This window comes from Pelodiscus sinensis, chromosome 10, assembly GCF_052426305.1.
Source record: "Pelodiscus sinensis isolate ZL-2025 chromosome 10, ASM5242630v1, whole genome shotgun sequence".
Classification (NCBI taxonomy): Eukaryota; Metazoa; Chordata; order Testudines; family Trionychidae; genus Pelodiscus; species Pelodiscus sinensis.
This window is the reverse complement of record NC_143061.1, coordinates 5081581-5103356: the sequence shown is the minus strand read 5'-3', so window position 1 is coordinate 5103356 and position 21776 is coordinate 5081581. Positions and strand designations below refer to the sequence as shown.

Sequence of the window (21776 nt, the reverse complement as noted above, 5' to 3'; positions counted from 1 at the left end):
AAGATGGATTTAGATAAATCATGGGGACGCCGTGTCTCTGTACAGACTTTTGTCAATGTCAATGACTTTTATCATTTGATTGCTAGTATGGTTTGAGGGATGGAAGGTGTATGTAAGAGCCCTCCCCCCCGGTCAGCAGGAGGGGTTGAACGTTGAACTCCCTCCCCACACCCACACCAGAGCACATAAAGGGATGACTCTATTAGCTGGCAACAGGAGTAGGTTGTTATCCTCAAAGTGAGCCAGCCACTAGAAGGGGCCGCGACATGGCTATATTTCAGCGATAGGGTTTTTTTTTATTACATTCCAGCACAGATTCTATAACCTTCAACAGCACCTTTTCTATGGGGGTGTCCACACATGAAAGTGACTACAGAAAAAGCCAGGGTGTACGTGTAAAGCAGATGAATCATTCCTGATTCATTCCCTGTGTAGATGCTCTTATGCCAGAACATTCCCAAATAACTGAATCGGCTTGCAAAGCAGGCGTCCTTTTTCTGGAGCGAGCGTGCCCACACATGCAGGGAAGCAGGAAAAACTCCCCAAGTAGACAAGCTCTGTTGCGGAGAAGGGAACTCACGTAGGGCGCGGGGGTGTCAGATGCAGAGGAAGAACTGAGGATCCTGCCCCAGAGACAGGACGTAGGGAAGGAGTAAAATGTTGCTTGACTTTTCCGAGCTGAGTTCCCTGTAGTGGCCAGGACAGGACCTGCACATCTCTGAGGCCGGCGCTGACGGTTCTTTTCTTTTAAACAGCCACGGGATCCTTTGCTAGGCCTAACTCCACTGCCCTGACTCAGGTCCCAGATGTCCCGACAGAAGAGCAGAAGACAGCGCCCCCTACTTGCCACCCTCCGGCTGCCAATGCAAGTAAGGGCCGTTACAGGTTGGGGCAGATCTTCCCGCTGGCTTGAGCGGCCGGGCTGTGTGCTGGCGACCGAGGGAAAGGATTGGTCTAGTTACGCCTTGGGGGGTGGAAGGGTCTGAGCTGTCGCTGGCCCACCAGCCCTGTCCCCTGCTCGTTCCTCTCCCCCCAGCTCGGGGAGAGCTGGCAGCGAGCGTTTGCACCCCCAGCCAGCCAGACCTTCTGCGGGAGCCCCTCCCCCCAGATCAGCTGGGCCCTCAATTCAGAGAACTCGTCTCTTGCCTCCTGTGTGCAAGAGGGGTCTCTAACTGGGGTCTCCAGGGATTCGCTGCACCTGGTGAAGGGCCGTGGACCAGGGCTCACGTGGAACATCCAGTTTGCCGTTCTGGCCCATCTTTGGGGAGCCGGAAGGGTGTGCTGGTCCAAGGTCCGGTCCGGGAGTACCCACAGTCCTCCCCCACTGCCATGGCCGGGATAGACCGTGTGATGTCAATGGAGTTTCACATGAACATGAAGAACATGGCATCACCCAGGGTGGTGTGTTTGCCCCACACTTTGTACAGTGTGAGCCAAGGGAGGAGGCTGCTTTGCTGCTTCTGTTTATACTACTCCTGTGCCTGTCTGGCTTTTGTATTGGAAGTGATGGGCATTGGCTTGATCCTGGTATTCCACGTATTTGCTTCTGAGAGATATGAACAAGCCTTGCCCATCTATTGTGGAAGTTTTTCTTCACTCAGCGCACAGTCAACCTGTGGAACTCCTTGCCAGAGGATTTGGTGAAGGCTAGGACTTTGACAGGGTTCAAAAAAAGAGCTAGATACATTCATGGAGGACAGGTCCACCAATAGCTATTCGCCAGGATGGGTAGGAATGGTGTCCCCAGCCTCTGTTTGCCAGAGGCTGGGAATGGGTGACAGGAGAGGAATCACCTGGCATTGGCCATTATCAGCAGACAGGACACTGGGCTAGATAGACCTTTGGTCTGACCTAGTCTGGCTGTTCTTACGGTGGCTGGTCAAGTGAACGGGAGCAGCTGACGGACAATGGACTTTGGGTGACACACCCTGTGAATCGAGGGCAGAATGGGCTTGTGGAGTAGATATGGGTATGTCTACGCTACCCCCCTAGTTCGAACTAGGGGGGTAATGTATGCATACCGAACTTGCTAATGAAGCCCGGGATTTGAATTTCCCGGGCTTCATTAGCATAAAGCCGGCTCCGCCATTTTTAAAAGCCGGCTTGTTCGAACCCCGTGCCGCGCGGCTACACGCGGCACGGGCTAGATAGTTCGAACTATGTAGCCATTCCGATCTATCTGTACGCCTCCTGGCATGGGCCAGCTGCAGGCATCTCATTGCAGTGTAGACGTGCCCTGAGTCTCTCTGCGCCTCAGTTCCCCACCTGTACAATGATCTTGTCTATTTAGATTTGGAGCCATCTCTTTCTCGTCCTGTAGGTCTGTACAGCTCCTAGCACAAGGGCCTCTGATCTTGGCAGGGTCCCGAGATGCTACTGGAATAGGAATTGTTGGTCACGAGGGTTCCCTGTACGGTGGGTGCTTGTGCAGCTGCTCAGGAGATTCCAGTGCCACCCAGTGGGTTCGCAGAGAACCCATTGCTAGGGTTTGTGTGCGTACCGGTGGTGCACATCCGCACCGGTCTCGGTGCATATAAAATTTATTCCGCACGTGGATGGAAAAGATTAGCAGGAACATTGTTAGGAAGCTAATCCTTTGCTCTGTTCCTAGCCGGTGGTCACCTCTTCCTGTCGCTGGGCCTGACCACGCACCTGAACCTCAGTGAGCTCAGCGTGCAGCGCCTGGTTGTGGCGAAGGTGAGGGGTGTGAAAACGAGCCGGTATAACCGAGGGTGTCCGCGCCGCCCGCTAGGGCTTTGCCGCTACCCGCAAAGATTGAGCAGCTGGGGCTGGAGAGCCACCGGCAGGGAAAGGAGGCTGCTTGTGGTCCAGGGGAGGAGTCAGGTTTCCTGGGGGCCTGAGCCATGGCAAGTGGGGAGGGCCCATGCCCCACCTCTTCCACCTTTGGTCCCGCCCCCATTCTCCTGTAGCCACGCCCACAGCCCCACCTCTCTCTGCCCCCACCCTTGTTCCACCCAGGGTCCCTCCACTGCAGCCCCTTCTGCTCCCCTTCGCCCAAGACCACAGAAGCACAGGAGGGAGGGAGGGCTCCTCCAGTGGGGGTCTGGGTGCTGGCGCTTCCCCCCACGTGTCTGTGGGAGACTCAGGTCGGGCACTGGGACTTCTCCCCCCCAGGTCTCCTGCTGGAGAGAGGGTTGGGCACAGGGGCGTCACCTGAGGATGGGTGGGGATGCTGAGGGTCCTCTACCTGGGAGGGGTCAGAGCATGCTGGGGGGGTTCCCCGCTGCCCCCTGGCTTCTTCCAGGGACAGGGTTGGGGTCCGGCTCTGGATCAGTGTAGAAGGCCCCCCAGCGGCACTGGTTTAACACCAGCCTCACGCGGTGTGGGTTTCAGCCCGGTGCTTTTCCCCGCAGCTCAACCAAGTGCTGAAAATGAAGTTCCCCTGCGGATTCACCGTCCAATGGAAAGGAGAGGCAGAAGCATGAGGACCAATTCTGCTGGCCCCCCGGAAACGGGCCGCTTGGGGGCCACTGTGAGCGGGATGAGGGCCGTACGACGAGCGGGGACCTCGCGGCTGCTGTTCTGTGCTCGCTGACTCCGGAGGGGAAACCCCGCCGGGAGGAGAAATCGCTTTTGTGCATGCAGAAATCTACGCCAGGCTTGCTTTGCCATGGCCCTCCTGGACTCTGCGTCTCAAAGGCCGGTCCCCTTCGGATGCCCTTTGAAGGTCCCTGTGCGGATGGAGAATGTCCGGCCTGTGCATTTCCCTGCTTTGCCCTCTCTTCCGGCATGACAGGAGCAGAGGATGCGAATGGCAAGCTCTCAGGAGTGGGGACTGTCTCTTACTGGGACTGTGCACGCTGTTTCTCAGTCACCACTAGGCTGTGCTGTTGTTTAATCCATACTATTGGGGTGTTGGGGGGGGGGGACAGCAAATGCTTGTGCTGGTGGTTGCTTTATTGCTGGAGGTCCAAGGGTGTGTGGATCCTGCGTGCCCAGTATAAATGGAATTGTTTTTTCTATGTCGTATTGATGTTTGGGGCAGTATTGATCCGGGACCCCGAGTAGTGGCAGGGGACCGGTTCCCCATCAGGGACCAGAGAGGCTAAGCTCGAGGACAGGCCCCTGCCCCGCTGCCCGCACCTTCATTCTCTGGAATCAATTCTCGGCTGTAAGATCTGGGCAGGTGTTTTCATGCTCCCAACCCGCCCCCGGATGGTTCCTGGTTCGTTTCCAGAACGAGTCTTTATCTGGCAGGTGCGGGGTGGATGGGCCTGGAGACAGAAGTGTTCTGTCCAGGAGGGAGTCGGTGGGAGCTTTCCCACCCCATCCCATCTCCTTCCACTCTGGAATGGAGAGAAAGGTCTTTGCACGGTGCACTGGGTGCAAAGCACCACAGACGGCTTGAGTCAGACTTCAGCAGGCCTAGGGCGGACCCTCCAGAGAAGGGTTGAATTTCATCCCTCTGTCCTTAGCCTCTGTCAAGGCTGTTCCCCACTCTGGCATGGCAAATGCAGAAGTGGGGGCCCACAAGAGCACCCCAAAAACTTCTCTACAGGCTTTGGTACAAAAACATCCCACCAAATCCTAATACCCGGATTTTGGGAGATCCGCTGGCACCACCCAAGTAATTCCAAGAATACCAGGGAAGAGGTCACTTGGGAAACCTCTTCACTGCCCCAATCTCCATTTTGCTTGGAGTTGAGAAAAACCAGAGGGAATTCGCAGACAACAATGGACTCTGCCTTTATAGCGAGGCACTGAGTCAAAGGACACAACAAGCAACCAATTCCGGTTAATTAGAAAAAAGAAACAAACGTTTATTATCAAAACAAAACAATCGTTGCAAGCATAGTAAAGGGTTTTCTCTTGAAATAACCACATCTTAACAGCATCTGTTATTTCGAAATAGCGCCATAATGCGATTATGCAAATGAAGTGTGGAATATTTAAATCCCGGCTTCATTTGCAATTTCGAATCTCTTCATTTGCATCCCTCTCTCGAAAGAGGGTGCACGTGTAGACATACCCTTACAAAGAAAGACCAAACACTTAACCAGCTCAGACATAGTTCCAAATTCCCAAACCTGGAAAACAACAAAACCTGATGGACTAGCTAAACTTTCTCCTACTTACACATTGTAAGAAGTCCGTTCTTGGAGAGAGGAGTGTCTTCCATCTCCCTTAATACCTGGAAGAAACTGCTCTGCTTTTCAGACAAAGAAGGGAAAGATAAAGAAACTTTGTCCTAGTTTGAAATTCCTACCTGCATTTTTATTGGCTGACCAGATACCTGGCTAGGGACAGAGTTAACCCCTTAGTCACCAGGTGCTGATCAGCACTCTGATTATGACAGCCTCTCTGTCCTCTTCCTGGAACCTGTCCTTGCAAAGATCAAGAGAGGGGAAATGAACAAAAGAAACATCTCAAACTTGTTCCTCCTTGGCAGCCAATACTGAGCCATCCTGGCGGGGCCGGGGAGTGCCACTCCAGCTATGTGCTTGCCGTTAGCAGCAACGCCTGTACCATAAACCTTATGCCTGCTTCATTTAACTAGCAAATGTTTGTCCTTGATGAGAGCTACTCAGTCCAGCCATGCCCAGAGCTGGCTGTCAGATGAGCCCCACAGCCCACCCTTCACTCACACCCCTGCTCAGCCATTTTTCCTCTTTTTTTACCCGAACTTTGCATTTTTCCTTGCAGTTGCTGCCTGAGAGCTGCCGCCCCTCTGCTTAGCAGCACAAGCTGCAGTGAGCACATCACTGCGGCTGTGTCAATATGGGGAAAGTTTGGCGATGGAAGTGCTGTCTGCATGCAAAAGTGGCCAAAAGGAAAACCGGTCTAGCTGGTTTTTATGCTTCCCATTGTCGACATTTCATGACCACATGGCTAGCACCCTGTCGATCGACAGAGAAAAGCATTGTGGGTAAGTATCCCACAGTGCAGTGTGGTGGGATGACAGAGCTGATCCCTGTGCTTCTTGGGATGCCCTCGTAGCTCTGGAGGCTCTCGGTGCTGAAGAACGTCAAAGCAGCAGCCGTCTCTCCAGCCTCCCCCTGCAGCAGCAGCCTCACTGCAGCTGTGTTCCTAGCAGGCCAGAACAAGAGTATTCCAGTGATTTTCTCTTTCTTTGTTCCCCAAAAGGAGCAGTTTGCTCAGCTGTCAGACACTTCCCGGAGCTTTGAAAGGGGAGGGGCACCTGCCTTCAGGGCAGCAGAGATCACAAAACACTGAGCAGAGCCATTGGGGCAGGCATGGTAGGATCCTGGTGGAAGCCAGTTCTCTGAACAAAACAAACAGCAAGAGTCCACACTGGCTCTTTGTGGACAATAATGGGTGGGGGATAGACAAAAGTCTGTCACAGAGGTAGAAGTTTTTTGTCACCCAAACTGGGTGTTTCTCCTGACAAAAGTCACATTAAAGTGTAAATGTGCCATGTTTTGTCACCAAAAGACGGTTTTTGGTGACAAAATGTGCCAGGGTAGACCAGCCCTGAGGTACTCTGCATTGGCGCCCCATTAACTGCAGGGACCATGTTAGTTCTTTGTCCTGTTACAACCCTCCTTGGTACTGGCCCTGGCTCCTGGGACTCTGACGGAAGTGATGGAAACCCAGTTCTATAGGACCCTTAGCTGGATTTTTCCAGTCCCAGCTGAGCAGTTTGTCCTACTCCCCGAGGCAAATGAAACTAGTAATTCATTAATGGGCGAACCAGCCAGAGACAATCAAGCGGAAACAATGACTAATTACAACTTTTTTTAATACACTCCTATTGTTTTTAAAGCTCCAGCAAAGCAGAATTTGGGGGGATTTCAAGTCCAAATCAAATAATAAATTGTATTTGTTATCGAACCCCTTGGCTAGAGCCATGTTCAGAGTGGAGATAAGGCCAACAGTGTTGACTGTGAGTGTAATTGACCCCTGAAACAATTTCCCACGCATGGCAGTGGATTCTACATCCCTGGCAGTTTTGAAATCACAGCGGGATATTTCTGGGAAAACGCCTCTCCAGAAGTTATCCGGGGGACATTCTCTGGCTGGTGTTAAGCAGGTCAGACTAGCTGATCACAAAGGTCCCACTGTTGGCTTTGGAATCTAGAAATGGTCAGTTACGCTCAGGCAGAATGACGGGGCCTCAAAGAGGACAGAAATGACCCCAAAAATATACATTGCACAGGGGCGCAGGCCTAGAACTGTTGACTAGTTTCTTGATCTCAAAGAATCCCAAACTAGGGAATGACACAGCGACCATTTTCACATAATTTGTGTGGGTAAATCTCTCTAACCAGTTAATCATTGTATTTGTTATGTTCTTTGCCATTAACCACAAGCAGGTTTGGACTTATCTCCCTTCATGGGTCTCTACTCCCACTCAACTACTGTTCTTTGTTATCTTTATTAGTTGGGTTAATACATTTAACACCCCCCCCACCATTCTGTGCAAAAGGGGGTGTGATCGGACCCCCTGCCACTGTAGGAATGGAGTGCTCAGGGATGCATGCTTGTATGCCTCCACTGATACGCTGAACTTCCAGTGCTGAGCTGAAGAATTCACCTTTTTCTTTTGCGGAGGGAGGGGAACCCCAACAAGCAGCTATCCTAACTTGCAGACTGATTGGGCTAGAATAAAAACTCACCGAGGTCTTGACCAGATCCCGATCCCAGAAGCATGAATGTTATCTATAAGTAGGGATTTACAAGACTGGAACTTAGAGGTCTATACAATCATGACTGATGTGGAGAAAGTAAATAGGGAAAAGTTACTAGTTCCCATAACACAAGAACTAGGGCTCACGCAATGAAATTAATAGGTGGCAGGTTTAAAACAAACACAAGGACGTATTTAGTCACACAATGCATAGACAACCTGTGGAACTCCTTGCTAGAGGATGTTGTTCAGACCAGGACTTTAACTGGGTTCAAAAAAGAACTAGATCCATTCATGGAGGTTAGTTCTATCAATGGCTATTAGCCAGGGTGGCTAGGAATGGCGTCCCTAACCTCTGTTTGTCAGGGGCTGGGAATGGGCGACAGGGGAAGGATCAATGGATGATTTGCTGTTCTGTTCATTCCCTCTGGGACATCTGGTATTGGCCGCTGCCAGAAGATGGATACTGGGCTAGATGGAACTTTGGCTGTTCTTCTATTCTTATCTGAAGTTAACAAATCTCAGTTATTCATGCCTTGCACTGACCTGAAATCAGCCCTAAGAAGGTGTGAGGGGTAGCTGGTAGCTCAGTGTGGAGCAGGCAGGATGTATTACACAATAGCAGGGGTGTATGTGTCTGTGTCCGTCCAGCTCTTGGTCTCTCCCCTTGGCTGGTTTGCCTTTCCCTGTCTGTGTGCTGTTGGCCCAGGCACTATAATGACATATGGCCCCTGCAGGCATATGAGCCCTGACCTGCTGTTTGTCCCAGGTGGGATCACGCTGCTGGTGTTTCCCAGCAAGAACCTGCTCAACACAGTGCAGTTAAACTAGCAGCAGCCACACCCATCCCAGTGACACCCCTGCCCAAGGACGCCCACTGGCCTTCGGTCACGAGCGCCTGTCATGAGACAGGCGCTGGAGCACAGGTTTCCAGCTGGGACAATGCACCTGCAGCTCTCCCTGTTGACACCTGCCAGAGAGGTTCTCTCATGTTGCATTATATGCTCCACTTCCTAACCGTTTCCCTTGTGGATCCCTTCTAGCGCCCCCCTTCCCTCCCCCGGCTGTGCAGAGGTCTGTCTGCTCTCATGGTCCTGGGGGCCACCGGAAAGGTCTCTGAAGACCAGCGGTGGTCCTTCCATCGGCCACAGTCCGACAACCACTCATAGACCACCTTGCACACCGGGATGCTGGGAACCACGTGGGTGGCTGGCGGGATAAAAGGGCTGATGCAAGGAGATGTTACTGGGTTTCTTTTCCAACCACCGAGCCGAGGGAGTAAAGCATTTGGTTCTGCTGCTCTCCCAAGGTCTGCTGTATGTAGACAGGGCTGGCCCTAGACTAGCTGCCAGCAACTGGCGCCCTAGGTGAACCATGCAATGAGCGCCCCCCCCCCCCCCCCCACACACACACACAACCCCAAGGACAGATATAGGCTGAGGTTTTTGGTTCTGGGGCTGGGGATGGAGTTCTGTGGCTGGGGACAGGGAAGAGGGAACAGGGTGCCAGTGGGGGGAGAGAGTCCCCTGCACCCGCCTCCTCCCAGGAGTTGTCCCCCCCCCAGAGGGAAGCTGGCACACGCCTTTCCCGGGGCACTTTGCAATTGCCCTTGTTGAACTCCATCCATTCAGTCATGTGGGACTCTATCCAGTTGCCACTCCCTTTACACCGTCCCCTCCCATCTCTTTGGCTCACAGCACCCTCCCTGGGGGCCGGGGACCTCCCGCCTGGGAAGGCGGTGGCTGGGTGTCTGCGTTCTCGTCCTTTGGGTGCAGCCCAACCTACGGCGAGACCCGCCAGTTTGCCTAGAATCCTGAGCAGCAGAGCAGAAATCAAAAGTGTATTTGGGAGAAGAGTCAGCGGCGAAGGCAGACGAGTCACACAGACAGCACAGATGCAGCCTCCGGCTTCACATGTCCACGTCCGCTAAATTCCCTTTTCTGTCACAAGTTATCCATTGCCTCTGGACAGTTTTCCTAGCCCAGCCCGGGCCTAGAGGGGATCCGCTGTTTCACAGATCCACGTAGATGCTGGCCCTCACTTTCTGGTTCAACCTGGGTACAATTGACAGACCCAAGCCTGATTTTTTCCCCTGTTGTCATGGGTGACTCACTTATTCAGAGCAGGGAGAAGTCTCTCCTGTGACATTATTGGAGGTTTGATGGGAACATGCAGAACATGGTTGCACCCACTGTTGGGTGTTTTCCCCAAATTTTGTGCAAGGTGGGACAAGGGAGGTGTCTAATGATAGCTGAGGCTGTGCTGGTTCTGTTTATACTATTGATGTGCACATGTGACTTTTGTATTCAAAGCTATAGGTAGTGGCTCTGTGCTGGTTTCGTCTCAGATATCAGCAGACCTCGCCCACCTGGTGTGGAAGGGCGGCTGGGTGAGGGACTTGAAGTACTTGACTGACAATGCACCTCAAGTGGTGACAATCCACGTCTGAGGAATTTCACTATAAACCTGCAGGCAAGCCATGGACGCTAGGGAGTGAGTCAAGCAGTGACAGCTGACTTGCTCAAGTGACAAACTCCATTTTGGGAGGTACTTTCATTCCGTGAGAATAATGGGATTCCCTCCACACAGGCAAGGGCATCAAAAGGTCCCTAGAGGTTCCTCCATTGGTCTTCACTCCAGCTCATCACTTCAGGGGCGTCTTTGCTAGGAACTTAGCTCGGAAGGACCAATGGTCCATCCGAACAGAGGCTGTATCCAGAGATTTATAAAACAGCAGTTTACTCCATCACTGCTACAAGTCTGCACCAGGAGCTTTGCAATCGGCGTGTGTAATTTAATTTCTTTAATCATTTTCCTCTCAACCTTTTCTTTTATTAATAAACCTTTAGATTTTAGAGTCTAAAGGAGTGGCACAGCAGGCTCCTCTGGGTAAGATCTGAGGTACAGATTGACCTGGGACTGTGGCTGGTCTTTTGGGATTAGAGGAACCTGTTTGGATTTGCTCAGATGAGTTTTCATCACCTCTCAGCTGAATAGGTGCGGGGCGGGTTGTGGCACGGGAAGCTGGAGCAGCCAAGGGGATTGCTTGTGTGACCTCTTGCTGGCCAGTGTGGCAAACCAAAGTGCTCTGTGTGAGGGGCTTGGTGCATTAAAGAGGAGGATCCCCAGTCGTGGGCTGTAAGTAGCCTGGTTTCTAAGCAATTTGCCCTGATTTGACTTGCTCAGCGGTGCTGCCAGAACCCGTCATATTACAGTTTTCTGGTTTTCCAAGAGTCACGTTTTCTTTTCCATTTCAGATTGTTTCTCTGTGTCCCCATTAACTTTAATGGGTCCCCATTGTCTCTCCCTGGCTAGACAATGGATGGTAAACAGCCGCTCCCTACCTGCTGGCTTCCTTGCCCTTGTTGTGAGGCCAGGCAGCAGTTACAATTACACACATGTGCACGCACCCCCCCCACACACACCATGCTGCAGTTATAGTAACACACCCATCCGCCCCATGCTGTAGTTACAATAATACACACAGAAACCATGCTGTAGTTACAATAACACACCCACCCCATGCTGTAGTTACAATAACACACACAGAAACCATGCTGTAGTTACAATAACACACCCACCCATGCTGTAGTTACAATAACACACACAGAAATCATGCTGTAGTTACAATAACACTTCCATCCCAAGCTGTAGATACAATAACACACGCACACACACTTCCATGCTGTAGTTACAATAACATACACCATGCTGTGGATACAATAACACCCCCATGCTGTAGTTACAATAACACACCCACCCCATGCTGTAGTTATAATAACACACACAGAAACCATGCTGTAGTTACAACAACACACCCATCCCTTGCTGTAGATACAACACACTCACACACACTTCCATGCTGTAGTTACAATAACATACACACATACACCATGCTGTAGATGCAATAACACACCCCTCCATGCTGTAGTTACAATTAAACATCGTGTGTGCGCACACACACACATACACTGTACAGATCTCCAAACACCCCCTCAAAATCAGATCAGTGCAAGCTTTCGTAACAGATGTCACTTGACATATATTTATACACAACAACACTGTACGCAACCAGTTGAGTGAGTTGTTTATTCTTTTGCGTTCAGAGCCACAGTTCCCTCCTCAGGGTCTCTGGACCCAGGCTGTTTCAAGAGGGCTCCTTTGAACCCTTCTCACCCGGGGCAGCACAGAGCTGGCTACGCTGGAGCACGGAGACAATTGGCTCTCTGAGCATCCAGCGAATTCGGGGCCCCTCTCTGCCGTGAGGCTCTCTGCTATCCGAAAGTTCCCAGCGTGGGGCCTCTCCTACGGTGACGTGACCTAACCCTTAGGCTCTGCCTCCGCCTTGGAACGCTGCCCAGAAATGAACCCTCCCCCACACCATCCCACTGGACTGATTTCCAGGGCTGCTGACTCCATAGCTTTGGATCCCAGGTCATGGAAAAGGTCCAAGCCCCGTCTAACGAAACCCAACCTGCCTCACAAAGGCCGGGAAAGATTCCAAGGGCTGGCTCTGGAGCTGCTCTCATGCTGCGAACTGCAGCCAGCATGTGCCAGTGGTCGCTCGGGGCGCTGGGCAGAGGGGGCGATGGCTTGGGGGCCCAGCAGTCCTGGTGGCGATCAGGGTCCTGCTACGTGCAGCTTCCCACACAGCCATGGGACAGGAGCCACTGGCTAGTCACAAAACGGGGCCTTCGCCCAGCGGTCGCCTGGCAACATTGGCTGGTGTCCTGCTCCGAACACGGGCCCATCCCCAGAGCTCCTGTCACAACCCGGAGCAGCGGGGGTCAGAGGCCAGGAAGAGAGCAAAAGCAAGAGAGCCCCTATTTGGTCACAGGGACCCTTGGGGCAGGAACCTACAGCGGGTCCTGAGCAGTGACTCATTCAGTATCCGAGGGAAGGGGAGCACAGAGGCTGCTATCTCTTGTATGTGCCCTCAACTTGGCTACGTCTACACTGGCAGCTTCTTGCACAAGAACTGTTTTGCAGAAGAGTTCTCATAGACTCATAGACTCTAAGGTCAGAAGGGACCATTATGATCATCTAGTCTGACCCCCTGCACAGTGCAGGCCACAGAATCTCACCCACCCCCTCCTAGAATAATCCTCTCACCTATATCTCAGATATTGAAGCCTTCAAATACTTTGAAGACCCCAAGATGCAGAGAATCCTCCAGCTGTGATCTGTACCCCATGCTACAGAGGAAGGCAAAAAACCTCCAGGGCCTCTGCCAATCTACCCTGGAGGAAAATTCCTTCCCGACCCCAAATATGGCGATCAGCTGAACCCTGAGCATGTGGGCAAGACTCACCAGCCAGACACCCAGAAAGTTCTCTATAGTAACTCCTATCATCCCTCCATTGACCTATTTACCACTGATAGTGAATGGTCAATTAGTTACCAAGATCATGTTATCTCATCAAACCATCCCCTTCATAGCCCACCAGAGGGGTAAGGGTTGCTCTACACTATGCGGTGAGGTCGGCTGCAGTAGTTTCTGCCCGGTGTGATGCGATTCAGCTGACTTAACCCCCAGTGTGGACCCCGCTGGGTTGACAGCTTGAGCGTCCCATCGACCTAGCTCCTGCCTTTCAGACCAGACGGGTTTCCTACAGCGACAGAACCACGCCCCCTTCCGATGCTGTCGTGTCTACACTGTGGCACTGCCGAGATGCTGCTGCTGTGGGGTTTCTGCTCTACGCAGACTCTAAGATGAAAGTGGTTTCCGAGAATGCAGTTCCTCTTTAGTATACTATTGCCCTGGTCTACACTAGGACCTTAGTCTGAAATACTGCCCCCCCCCCTCCAAATTCAAATTAGTAAGCGGTGCGTCCGCACTACCAAGCCCGCTATTCCAGAATAACGGGCTGTGGAATTCAAACTGGCTACGTCTACACTGGCCCCTTTTCCGGAAGGGGCATGTTAATTTCAGCTATCGTAATAGGGAAATGCGTGGGGGATTTAAATATCCCCCGCGGCATTTAAATAAAAATGTCTGCCGCTTTTTTCCGGCTTTTAGAAAAGCCGGAAAAGAGCGTCTACACTGGCTCCGATCCTCCGGAAAAAAAGCCTTTTTCCGGAGGATCTTATTCCTACTTCAAAGGGACCGCCGCGTAACATCACCAGACGTCATTAGCTGAGACAGATCCTCAACGGGTCACGCCCCTGCCCTTGGGCGATCTCCAGCTGGCTCCTTACAGTGACGGTGAGGCTGGCTGGCACGGCCAGGGCCGTGCAAACCGGCCTCCCTGGGGCTTAGAATCTAGCCCAGATGCACCGTGCTCATCAGCAAGGATGGCACAGGGAGTTTTGTTACCCCGTCATGCGAGCGAATGGAGCCCTTGTTTGGCAGTGAGCCAGCAGCGGCCTGCCCGCCAGTCACGCTCAGGGGCATTAAGCCGGGGTGGTGCACACACCTGTCCCTTGAGCAGGCTCACCTGGAGAGTCTGAGGTACACAGGAGTTCAGGTTCCAGCGAGGGTGCCATTTTCTAATGACTGCAGCAGGTCCATCGCCCTGGGGCCATTGGGAATAGCAATAGAGATGTAGCCGTCTTAGTCTGGTGTAGCTGAAACAAAAGACAGGACGATGCATCACTTTAAAGACTAACAAGATGGTTTATTAGGTGATGAGCTTTCATGGGCCAGACCCACTTCCTCAGATCAATTTGTGGAAGAAAATTGGCACCACAATATATACCAAAGGGATACAGTCAAAAAAAGTAAACACATATAAAATTGACAAATCAGATTTTAGAACCAAGAGGGGGTGGGAGGAGGGGAGGTTAGTGTCTATGAGATAATGATATTAGGGGTGATAATTGGGGAAGCTATCTTTGTAATGAGTGAGGTGTTAGCATCTCTGTTAAGGCCCATTGATAAAGTGTCAGATTTAAGCAGGGTGATAGAGATGCAGCTGTGTTAGTCTGGTCTAGCTGAAACAAAAAACAGGACTATGCAGCACTTTAAAGACTAACAAGATGGTTTATTAGGTGAGGAGCTTTCATGGGCCAGACCCACTTCCTCAGATCAATATGTGGAAGAAAATTGGCACGACCATATATACCAAAGTGATACAATAAAAAAAAAAATGACCGCATGTGAAATTGACAAATCAAATTTGAGAACAGAGTGGGGGTAAGAGGGGAAGGTTAGGGTCTGTGAGGTAATGACATAGGGGTGATAATTGGGGAAGCTAGCTTTGTAATGGGTGAGGTGTTAGCATCTCTGTTAAGGCCCATTCGCTAAGTGTCAAATTTAAGCATGAATGACAGTTCTGAGGCTTCCCTTTGTAGTCTGGTGTAAAGTCTCTTTGAAGCAGATGCAGGTAGTCAGGTTGTTGAGACAACGCCCAGTCTGGTTGAAATGACAAGAAACATATCGCACATTTATCTGGGACAGCCTGTTGTGTGCCTCCCAGGACTTTCTGCAGGCTCTTCCACTTACCTAGCGGGACTTCCACTTACCTTCTAGGGCATAGGCAACCATGCCATAAATGCTCCATACGATAAAACAAGGGGACAAGCCATGGGAGAGGCGCCGTGATCTAAATGGGATCGGAACAGCCGCTCCCTCCATTTGCTCAAAGGTTGCTGGCCTTGTGTGTATCCCGGCTGAAACAGCCCTCACTGACCATGCTGGGTTGCATTTAGACACCTCTGGCAGTAAATCTGCCACCCGTGACTGGACAGATCTTGGTTACCATCTCTAGATTCTAGTCTGAAGCGCACCTGTAAGTGTCATTACGACTCTGATTCAAAGCTAGTGTTAAGTTTTCTTTATGCCCCATGTCACTGAGGGGTGGGGAGTCACCAGGCCCTGCACCCCCATCTGCAGGCAGATATGATCTTCAGGCAGCAGGTAGAACAGAAAGTTTATGTGGGCCACAGGGACACAGTAAGGATCAGACTTGTCAGCACAGGGACCAGAAGCAGCCAGTACCATCCTTCTTGGGGAGAAGGAGGCCCTGAGCCATGGGCCCTGCCCCCATCTCTGCCCCCCAAGCCAGCGAGCCCCACTCACACACCTAGCAGCCCATCTCTCCCTGCAAGCCCCACTTCTAGCCTTTTTCCAGATTTCCCGGTAAAAGATGTCACCTGGTCACACACCCTTCCAGGCTCAGGATACAGAAAACCTCAGCCACTGGGTACGTGAGGGAGATGCTAGGGAAACTGAGGCACACACAGGGGGTTATCACAGGACAGTAGAAATCACATGCAACATAAAGTGAACAGGGCAAATACAATGCCCACTTGGTCACACTACACAAAAGGGATGTATCAGCCTGTGACGGGGTGAGACCCGCCTACCCGACTGAAACGGGTCCACCCCGTACTGACCCCGCGGTTGCCCTCTCGCTCGCGGGGGCGACACGGTGGGAGCTGATTGCTTGCGGGCCGTGTAGCGCCGCCGCTCATCGGCTGAACGGCGGGCCGACGGCCGTGGCTAAGCAACGCGGAGCGCATAGCCACAGGGTAATGGCGGCTGGAAGTGACGTCAGACGCCCAGGAGGAAGGGCAAAGGGAGGGGCATAAAAGCCCCGAGGGAAGAGGAAAGGGGGGGCGAGGGAGCAGCAGGAAGTGGGAGGACAGTTGGAAAAGAGGCGCGAAGGAGGTGGGATGGAAGCAGCCCAGGGCAGGGCACGGAGCCGGCGCACCGGTGGGTTAAGGGGACGTACCCCCTCTGGTGGGACAGGTCCAGGAGACTCTGTCTTTAGGGCCCTGGGCTGGGGTCTGGGAGTGAGGGTGGGCCCAGACCCTCCACCCCGCACACCCAGCGGAACAAACTTTAAAGGCAGCTACCATTCAGCAGCTAAGGAGCGTAAAAAGACAAGGCAAAGAGAAGGGGGCGGGACCAGACCCCCACACAGCCCATCGCTTTCTAGTTCTTAGACCAAAGGGTTATGCCATGGGCTGCTCTAATGCCTCTAGATCTTTACTCAGCTGCTTCCTTAGCCAGACTTTAGTCCCCTCTCGCATGCACCTACATTTCTGCTTCACTGACCGTTGGGCCTCAGTGTTAAGTTAATGCTAATGAGGATACGTCCCGGAGCTTTGAAAGGGGAGGGGCACAGGCCTGCAGGGCAGCAGAGATCACAGAACACTGAGCAGAGCCATCAGGGGAGGCATGGTGGGATACTGGTGGAAGCCAGTTCTCTCCACAAAACCAACAGCAGGGGCCACACTGGCTCTTTGTGGACACTAAAGGGAGGGGGAAAGGCAAAAGTCTCTCGCAGTGGTGGAAGATTTTTGTCACCAAAACTGGGGCTATGTCTGCAGTGCAGGGTTTTGGCGCAAGAAATCTTTTGTGGAAGAGTTCTTGCGCAAAAACTTCTTGTGCAAAAGCGCGCCCACACCTCAAAGTGCATCGCTTTTGCACAAGAGAGTGGCCACACTGCATGGACACTCTTGCTCAAGAAAGTTCTGATTGCCATTCAGAGCACCTGTGCTTTTTCGGATAGGCTCTTTGTGTGCAAGAAACCTCTGCAGAGCGTCCATACCTGCCTTTTTGTGCAACAGCTGTAGCGCAAAAAGGAGTGATGCCTCGTAGAAGGAGCTGTACCTACATCGCAAAAAGCCCTCTGTTCTGTCGATAGACTGTCAATTTTCTTGAGCAAAAAACACGCTTGCAGTGTGGACGCTCCGCAGGTTTTTGCGCAAAAACCTTGTAGTGTGGATGTAGCCTGGGTGTTTTTCCTGACAAAAGTTGCATTGTAGTGTGTACGCTCTCGGTGTTTTGCCACCAAAAGGCAGGTTTTGGTGACAAAACATGCCCGTGTAGACAAGGGATACCATCAGAGATACCATCTGACAGGGTTTACGTGGTGGTCTAGGTCTTATAGTGGCCTTCTGCAGAGAGATGAATTTTATCCTAAAGAGTGTGCACATAATTTTCCATCTGTATCCGCAGGCTTCAGAAGCTCCTCCATTGATTTTTCTTCAAGCTTGTCTTGCTGTGTGTATCTCCGTGAGATCTGCAAAACAAAGCGATCTGTCAAACACATCACATTTGAAGTGCCTAGCTTCTGCTGTTTGCGTTAGCTGGGTGTCAACTTTCAGGTTGGCACGACATAGGAAAAGTGCAATTTCTCACCTCCCGCATGCACGTGTGTAACTTAGAAGCAAGCTGCTTGGGGCAATTTTCCTCACACGTATAAAAACACCCCCACGCAGCAAGCCAGCCCTGTGCCGGTGCCAAGACTGGAAAATTCCAGGCACAGGAACAATGCAGGCACAGCTGAAAAGAAGGGAAGGTGGAAATCAGTCTTAATGGTACCATGGCGTTGTCCACCCCTCACTCACCTTGCATGATTCCAAAGTGATAACAGCCTGACTGGGATATTTGTCTATATGTCCATTCATAAGCCATTTCCCCATTATCGGCCGCATCAGATTTCCTGTGCGGGTAACACGGGGCCCTTCCCGACTTTGCAAATGCCTTTGAATTGCTCTTGGCATTTGTTCCAAGTGAGCAGCGAGCCGTTCGAGATTTGCAGCCCGTGACCCATCAGCAACGTTCATGGACATCTCCGGCACGGGTGAAACGAGCGGGTTTATTGCTACCGGCTCCCATCAACCATGATGTAACGTCACTTGGCATTTCCCTCCTCAATGGTGCATGTTCAGGGCAGCTGGCCAGCCGGCTTGGGTGATACTTTGCTCGGCTGCGTCTGTTCCTGCTCCCGGCCAGGGCCTCCTGGGACACAGTGTACTCATTGCTGGTTGGTTACAACACTAGCAATAACACCTCCCAGGCATTGTGTTGGGCACGTGGAGGTATTTATGGTGAAGAAACGCATTTGCTCTGTTACGACAGTAAACGATTCCTTGGCATTCAGCACTTACGCAATGTCTTTCATCCAAGCATTGCAAAGCACATTGCAAAAGGGGCTAAGTCATTACCCTGTTTGATGGGGGAAACTGAGGCACAGGATAGTTAAGTGACCTGACAGAGAGTCAATGGCAGGACCGTGGAATGGAATTCAGACTGACTCCCAGTGGCTGCTCTAACCCTTAGACAGCACTGCTTTCTTAATGAGGCCCACACTTCCTCTCTAGCCATCGCCTCTCCCAACAACCCAACAACCTGGCTTCTCAGGCAGGGGGGACAATGTTGGCCTACTCTCGACTTCTGTTGAATCCTCTAAGCACTAGGAGGCACCTTCCTTGGTTGTTGGGGGTGGGGGGAGAGATTCATAGGTGTTGCAAGCTGCAGCGAAGTCTGAATGGGTCTGAGGCAACCCTTGCACACAGATGTGGAACTGTGCTGGGAGTGTTTGCTGCACCCTGATCCATCAGCCCATGTAGCTCACGGCGCTAGTGCTGCATTGTGTAAGGGCTGGCTGGTGGCAGCTGGGCCTCACAGGCATGGCTCCAGCCTACCACGTAAGCTGGGTGCTTGTGTGGCCACTCAGAAGAGATTAAGATGCCGCCCAGCTGACTAGCAGAGAGCCCACAGCTAGGTTTGTGTTTCTATTGGTGGTGCATGTTTGCACGCGCCTTGGTGCACATACAAAACTTATTTTGCACACGGATGGAAAAAAGTCCGCACATGGGTGGAAAAGATTAGAGGGAACATTGCATGGCACCCACATTTTATTTGTGTGTGGGTGTCTGGTAATTTCATCTCCTCCCAGGGTTTCCTGCATGGTGTGTGTACCGGTATATTTACATTCTTTATGAAATGAGGCTAATTTGAATATGCCTTATGAAAAATATTGCATGTAGCTGATCACTGGAGAGCTTGCAATCCCTTGAATGTGTGTGTTCCATTTGTGGGCATGTATCGTTCCTGCATATGAAGTTAGAAATGTGAAGCATAACTCTGCTTACTGATCTAGCCCTGCTAAGTGAGGGCCATCACTTAGGGTACTCAGGGAACTTAATGGCTCGGGACTCAGGGCAGTGAACTATGAACAGTCTTGCTTCTCCTGTGAGCCTGGCCACCTGATGCTGGAAACCATTTTGGACCCTGTATTTTTCCACTCAAGGTGAGACATGTTTGATCGGAACACAAAGGGTTCCACCTATGGCAAAATCTATATGAAACCGACCAATAGGGGCTACGGCCAGACGCCAGAAGACCCCTAGTTACCATCTGAGATGCCTGCTGGAAAGATGCACACTTGAACAGGGAAGGAGGGATTGGGCTAAGCTAGGAGGCTGTCTCGCTTGTGAGACAAAGATGGTTAGAACGACTGTTAGGGGAAGAAACTGCATGTCACAGGTTGGCGTGTTAAGCTTAGCGGGTGGGTTTTGTTTCATTTTGCTCAGTTCACTTATTTGCGTCTGGCTGCTATTTCTTGCAACCACTGAAATGCTACTTTTAATACAATCACTTGTGCTTATTCATAAATCGGTGTGTGGAATTGTCACTAGGGCGATCAACAGCCGTGCACCTCTCTCTCTTTCATTGATAAAGGGAGGGAATGACTGATGCGCGCATCATATATATAGTAGCTCAGTGTCTGTGTCTCTGTAACGCTGTAGCGTTACAGTCTGGCCTCTGGGAGGGCACGGTTGCCTCCTGCTGTGGCGCTCAGCCCTGCCCCGCCCCGCCCCGCCCTCTGGCCATGTATGTCACTTCCCTGCCCCCCTTCGCCTCCCGCCATGGCGCTCAGCTGAGTTCTGCGCCGTTCAGCCAGGCCGCCGCGCGGGAGCAAGTGGAGCAAGCGGCCGTTTGGGCGCCGTGGTCCCCCCAGTGAGAGGCAGGAGATGGAGGAGAGCTCAGAGAGGGGGAGGCAGTAGGAAGAGAGGGGAGAGATGGAGCGAGAGACCGGAGGCTCAGGAGAGAAGACGGAGATAGAAAGGGAATAGGACGTGGAGGAAAGACCTGAAAATCCCGTTTTATGATGGGCTAATTGGCTAGTTCTGTTATAAACTGTGCGGAGTGAGATGACTTTATCTGGGGGTCTGGTCCCACAGGGGCCGTGCAAAGTCCCTTTGACTGAGCGCTCCCAGAGCTAAATGGATCTCGGTGTCTCTGATGCTCTGGTGAGGGCTGTTACCCCAATGCTGTGCCATGCTGGGGGAGAGCAGAGCTTTTGGCTCAGCAGTGCCCCGAGGGCAGGTAGGTGGGCTCAGGGGCATTTTCAGAACATCAGGTGACAGTCTCAAGGGGAATCTCTCTGACCAAACTCGTCACAACGGCCCCTATGGCCTTGGTTTTCCTGCCTCATGCTTTCTTCTCTTACCTACACTCGTTCAGTGGTGTAGGCAAAGGTACGCTGGGGGCGCTGCTGTCTCTAGGTCTCCCCATGACAAAGTGGATACGTGGCTGCAGGACCAGCACATCCGCTGCACTGCAGTGGCGGGCACGGCGGTTGCCAAGGTGAATGCGGCACATGGGGAGCGGCGTGACGTAGTGGGTACGGGAGTGGATTGAGAGCCAGAGAAGCTGGATTGGGTTCATGCCTCAGCACTGACATCATCAGGAATATTTGGTGCAGCCTCTTTAGGAGTGTTGGGTTCAGATCCCACCGCAGCCACCATGTTTCATTCACAGTAAGGGATGCAGCGAGCGGGCAGAGTTACAGGAAAAGATTCTTCATTGAGCCAATGTGGAGGCCAGTGGTACATGCCGAGAGGCCTCAGAGTATCTGGAAACGGCTTGGTTCTGCTTGTACCCCCTGAACCCCACTTTCTGCACCAGAGTTGGGCCAGCCGGGAGCCAGACTCGCTTTCTCCAGTTCCACTTGTCATGCTGCAGTCACGGGGAAAATACCTTCTTGAGAAGAGCCGCAGCGATTCCTTTCTGGGAGAGGGAACTCCCCAGAGGCAGCTGCACCCCCATTTGATCACAGGACCCCTGTAGCACATTGTTATGGTAGGAAGGCCCCAGAACCCCACCAGCGAATGCGTAGCACAATCTAGAACAGACACTCTCCAGAGACCCCCGTGTCAGCTGGAACCTGTGTGCAAGGGGTGGGCCTTGCTGGCCGGTTGGTTTTCCCTGATTCACAAAGGTATTCAGGCACCTAACTCCAATTGTATCCTATGGGCATTAGGCACCTTGCTGTAATGGGGCTCCTGCCCCCCTAGTGTGGATTAGGGCCTTGTTACTCACCCGCCCCCTCCCCAGAGAGGCTCCTGCTTGTCTCTGTCGTGGGTGGACCAATGCAGAAAAGGGGGTGAGCAGGCCGGGGAGAGGCAGAATTTTAACGTTTCCCTG

At 52.2% G+C, this 21776-nt stretch overlaps 1 protein-coding gene across 1 annotated transcript in view; it reads left to right on the top strand.

Moving 5' to 3' along the window:
- The window catches only part of MUC20 (mucin 20, cell surface associated), a 29360-nt gene extending 18620 nt beyond the window's left edge, over nucleotides 1–10740 (top strand). Inside the window, exons 4-6 of the mRNA XM_075938193.2 lie at nucleotides 756–869; nucleotides 2612–2697; nucleotides 3375–10740. Of these exons, the coding sequence (XP_075794308.2) occupies nucleotides 756–869; nucleotides 2612–2697; nucleotides 3375–3446 (272 nt within the window). The 3' untranslated portion in view covers nucleotides 3447–10740. The remainder of the gene's footprint in view (nucleotides 1–755; nucleotides 870–2611; nucleotides 2698–3374) is intronic.
- Nucleotides 10741–21776: the final 11036 nt, after the last annotated feature.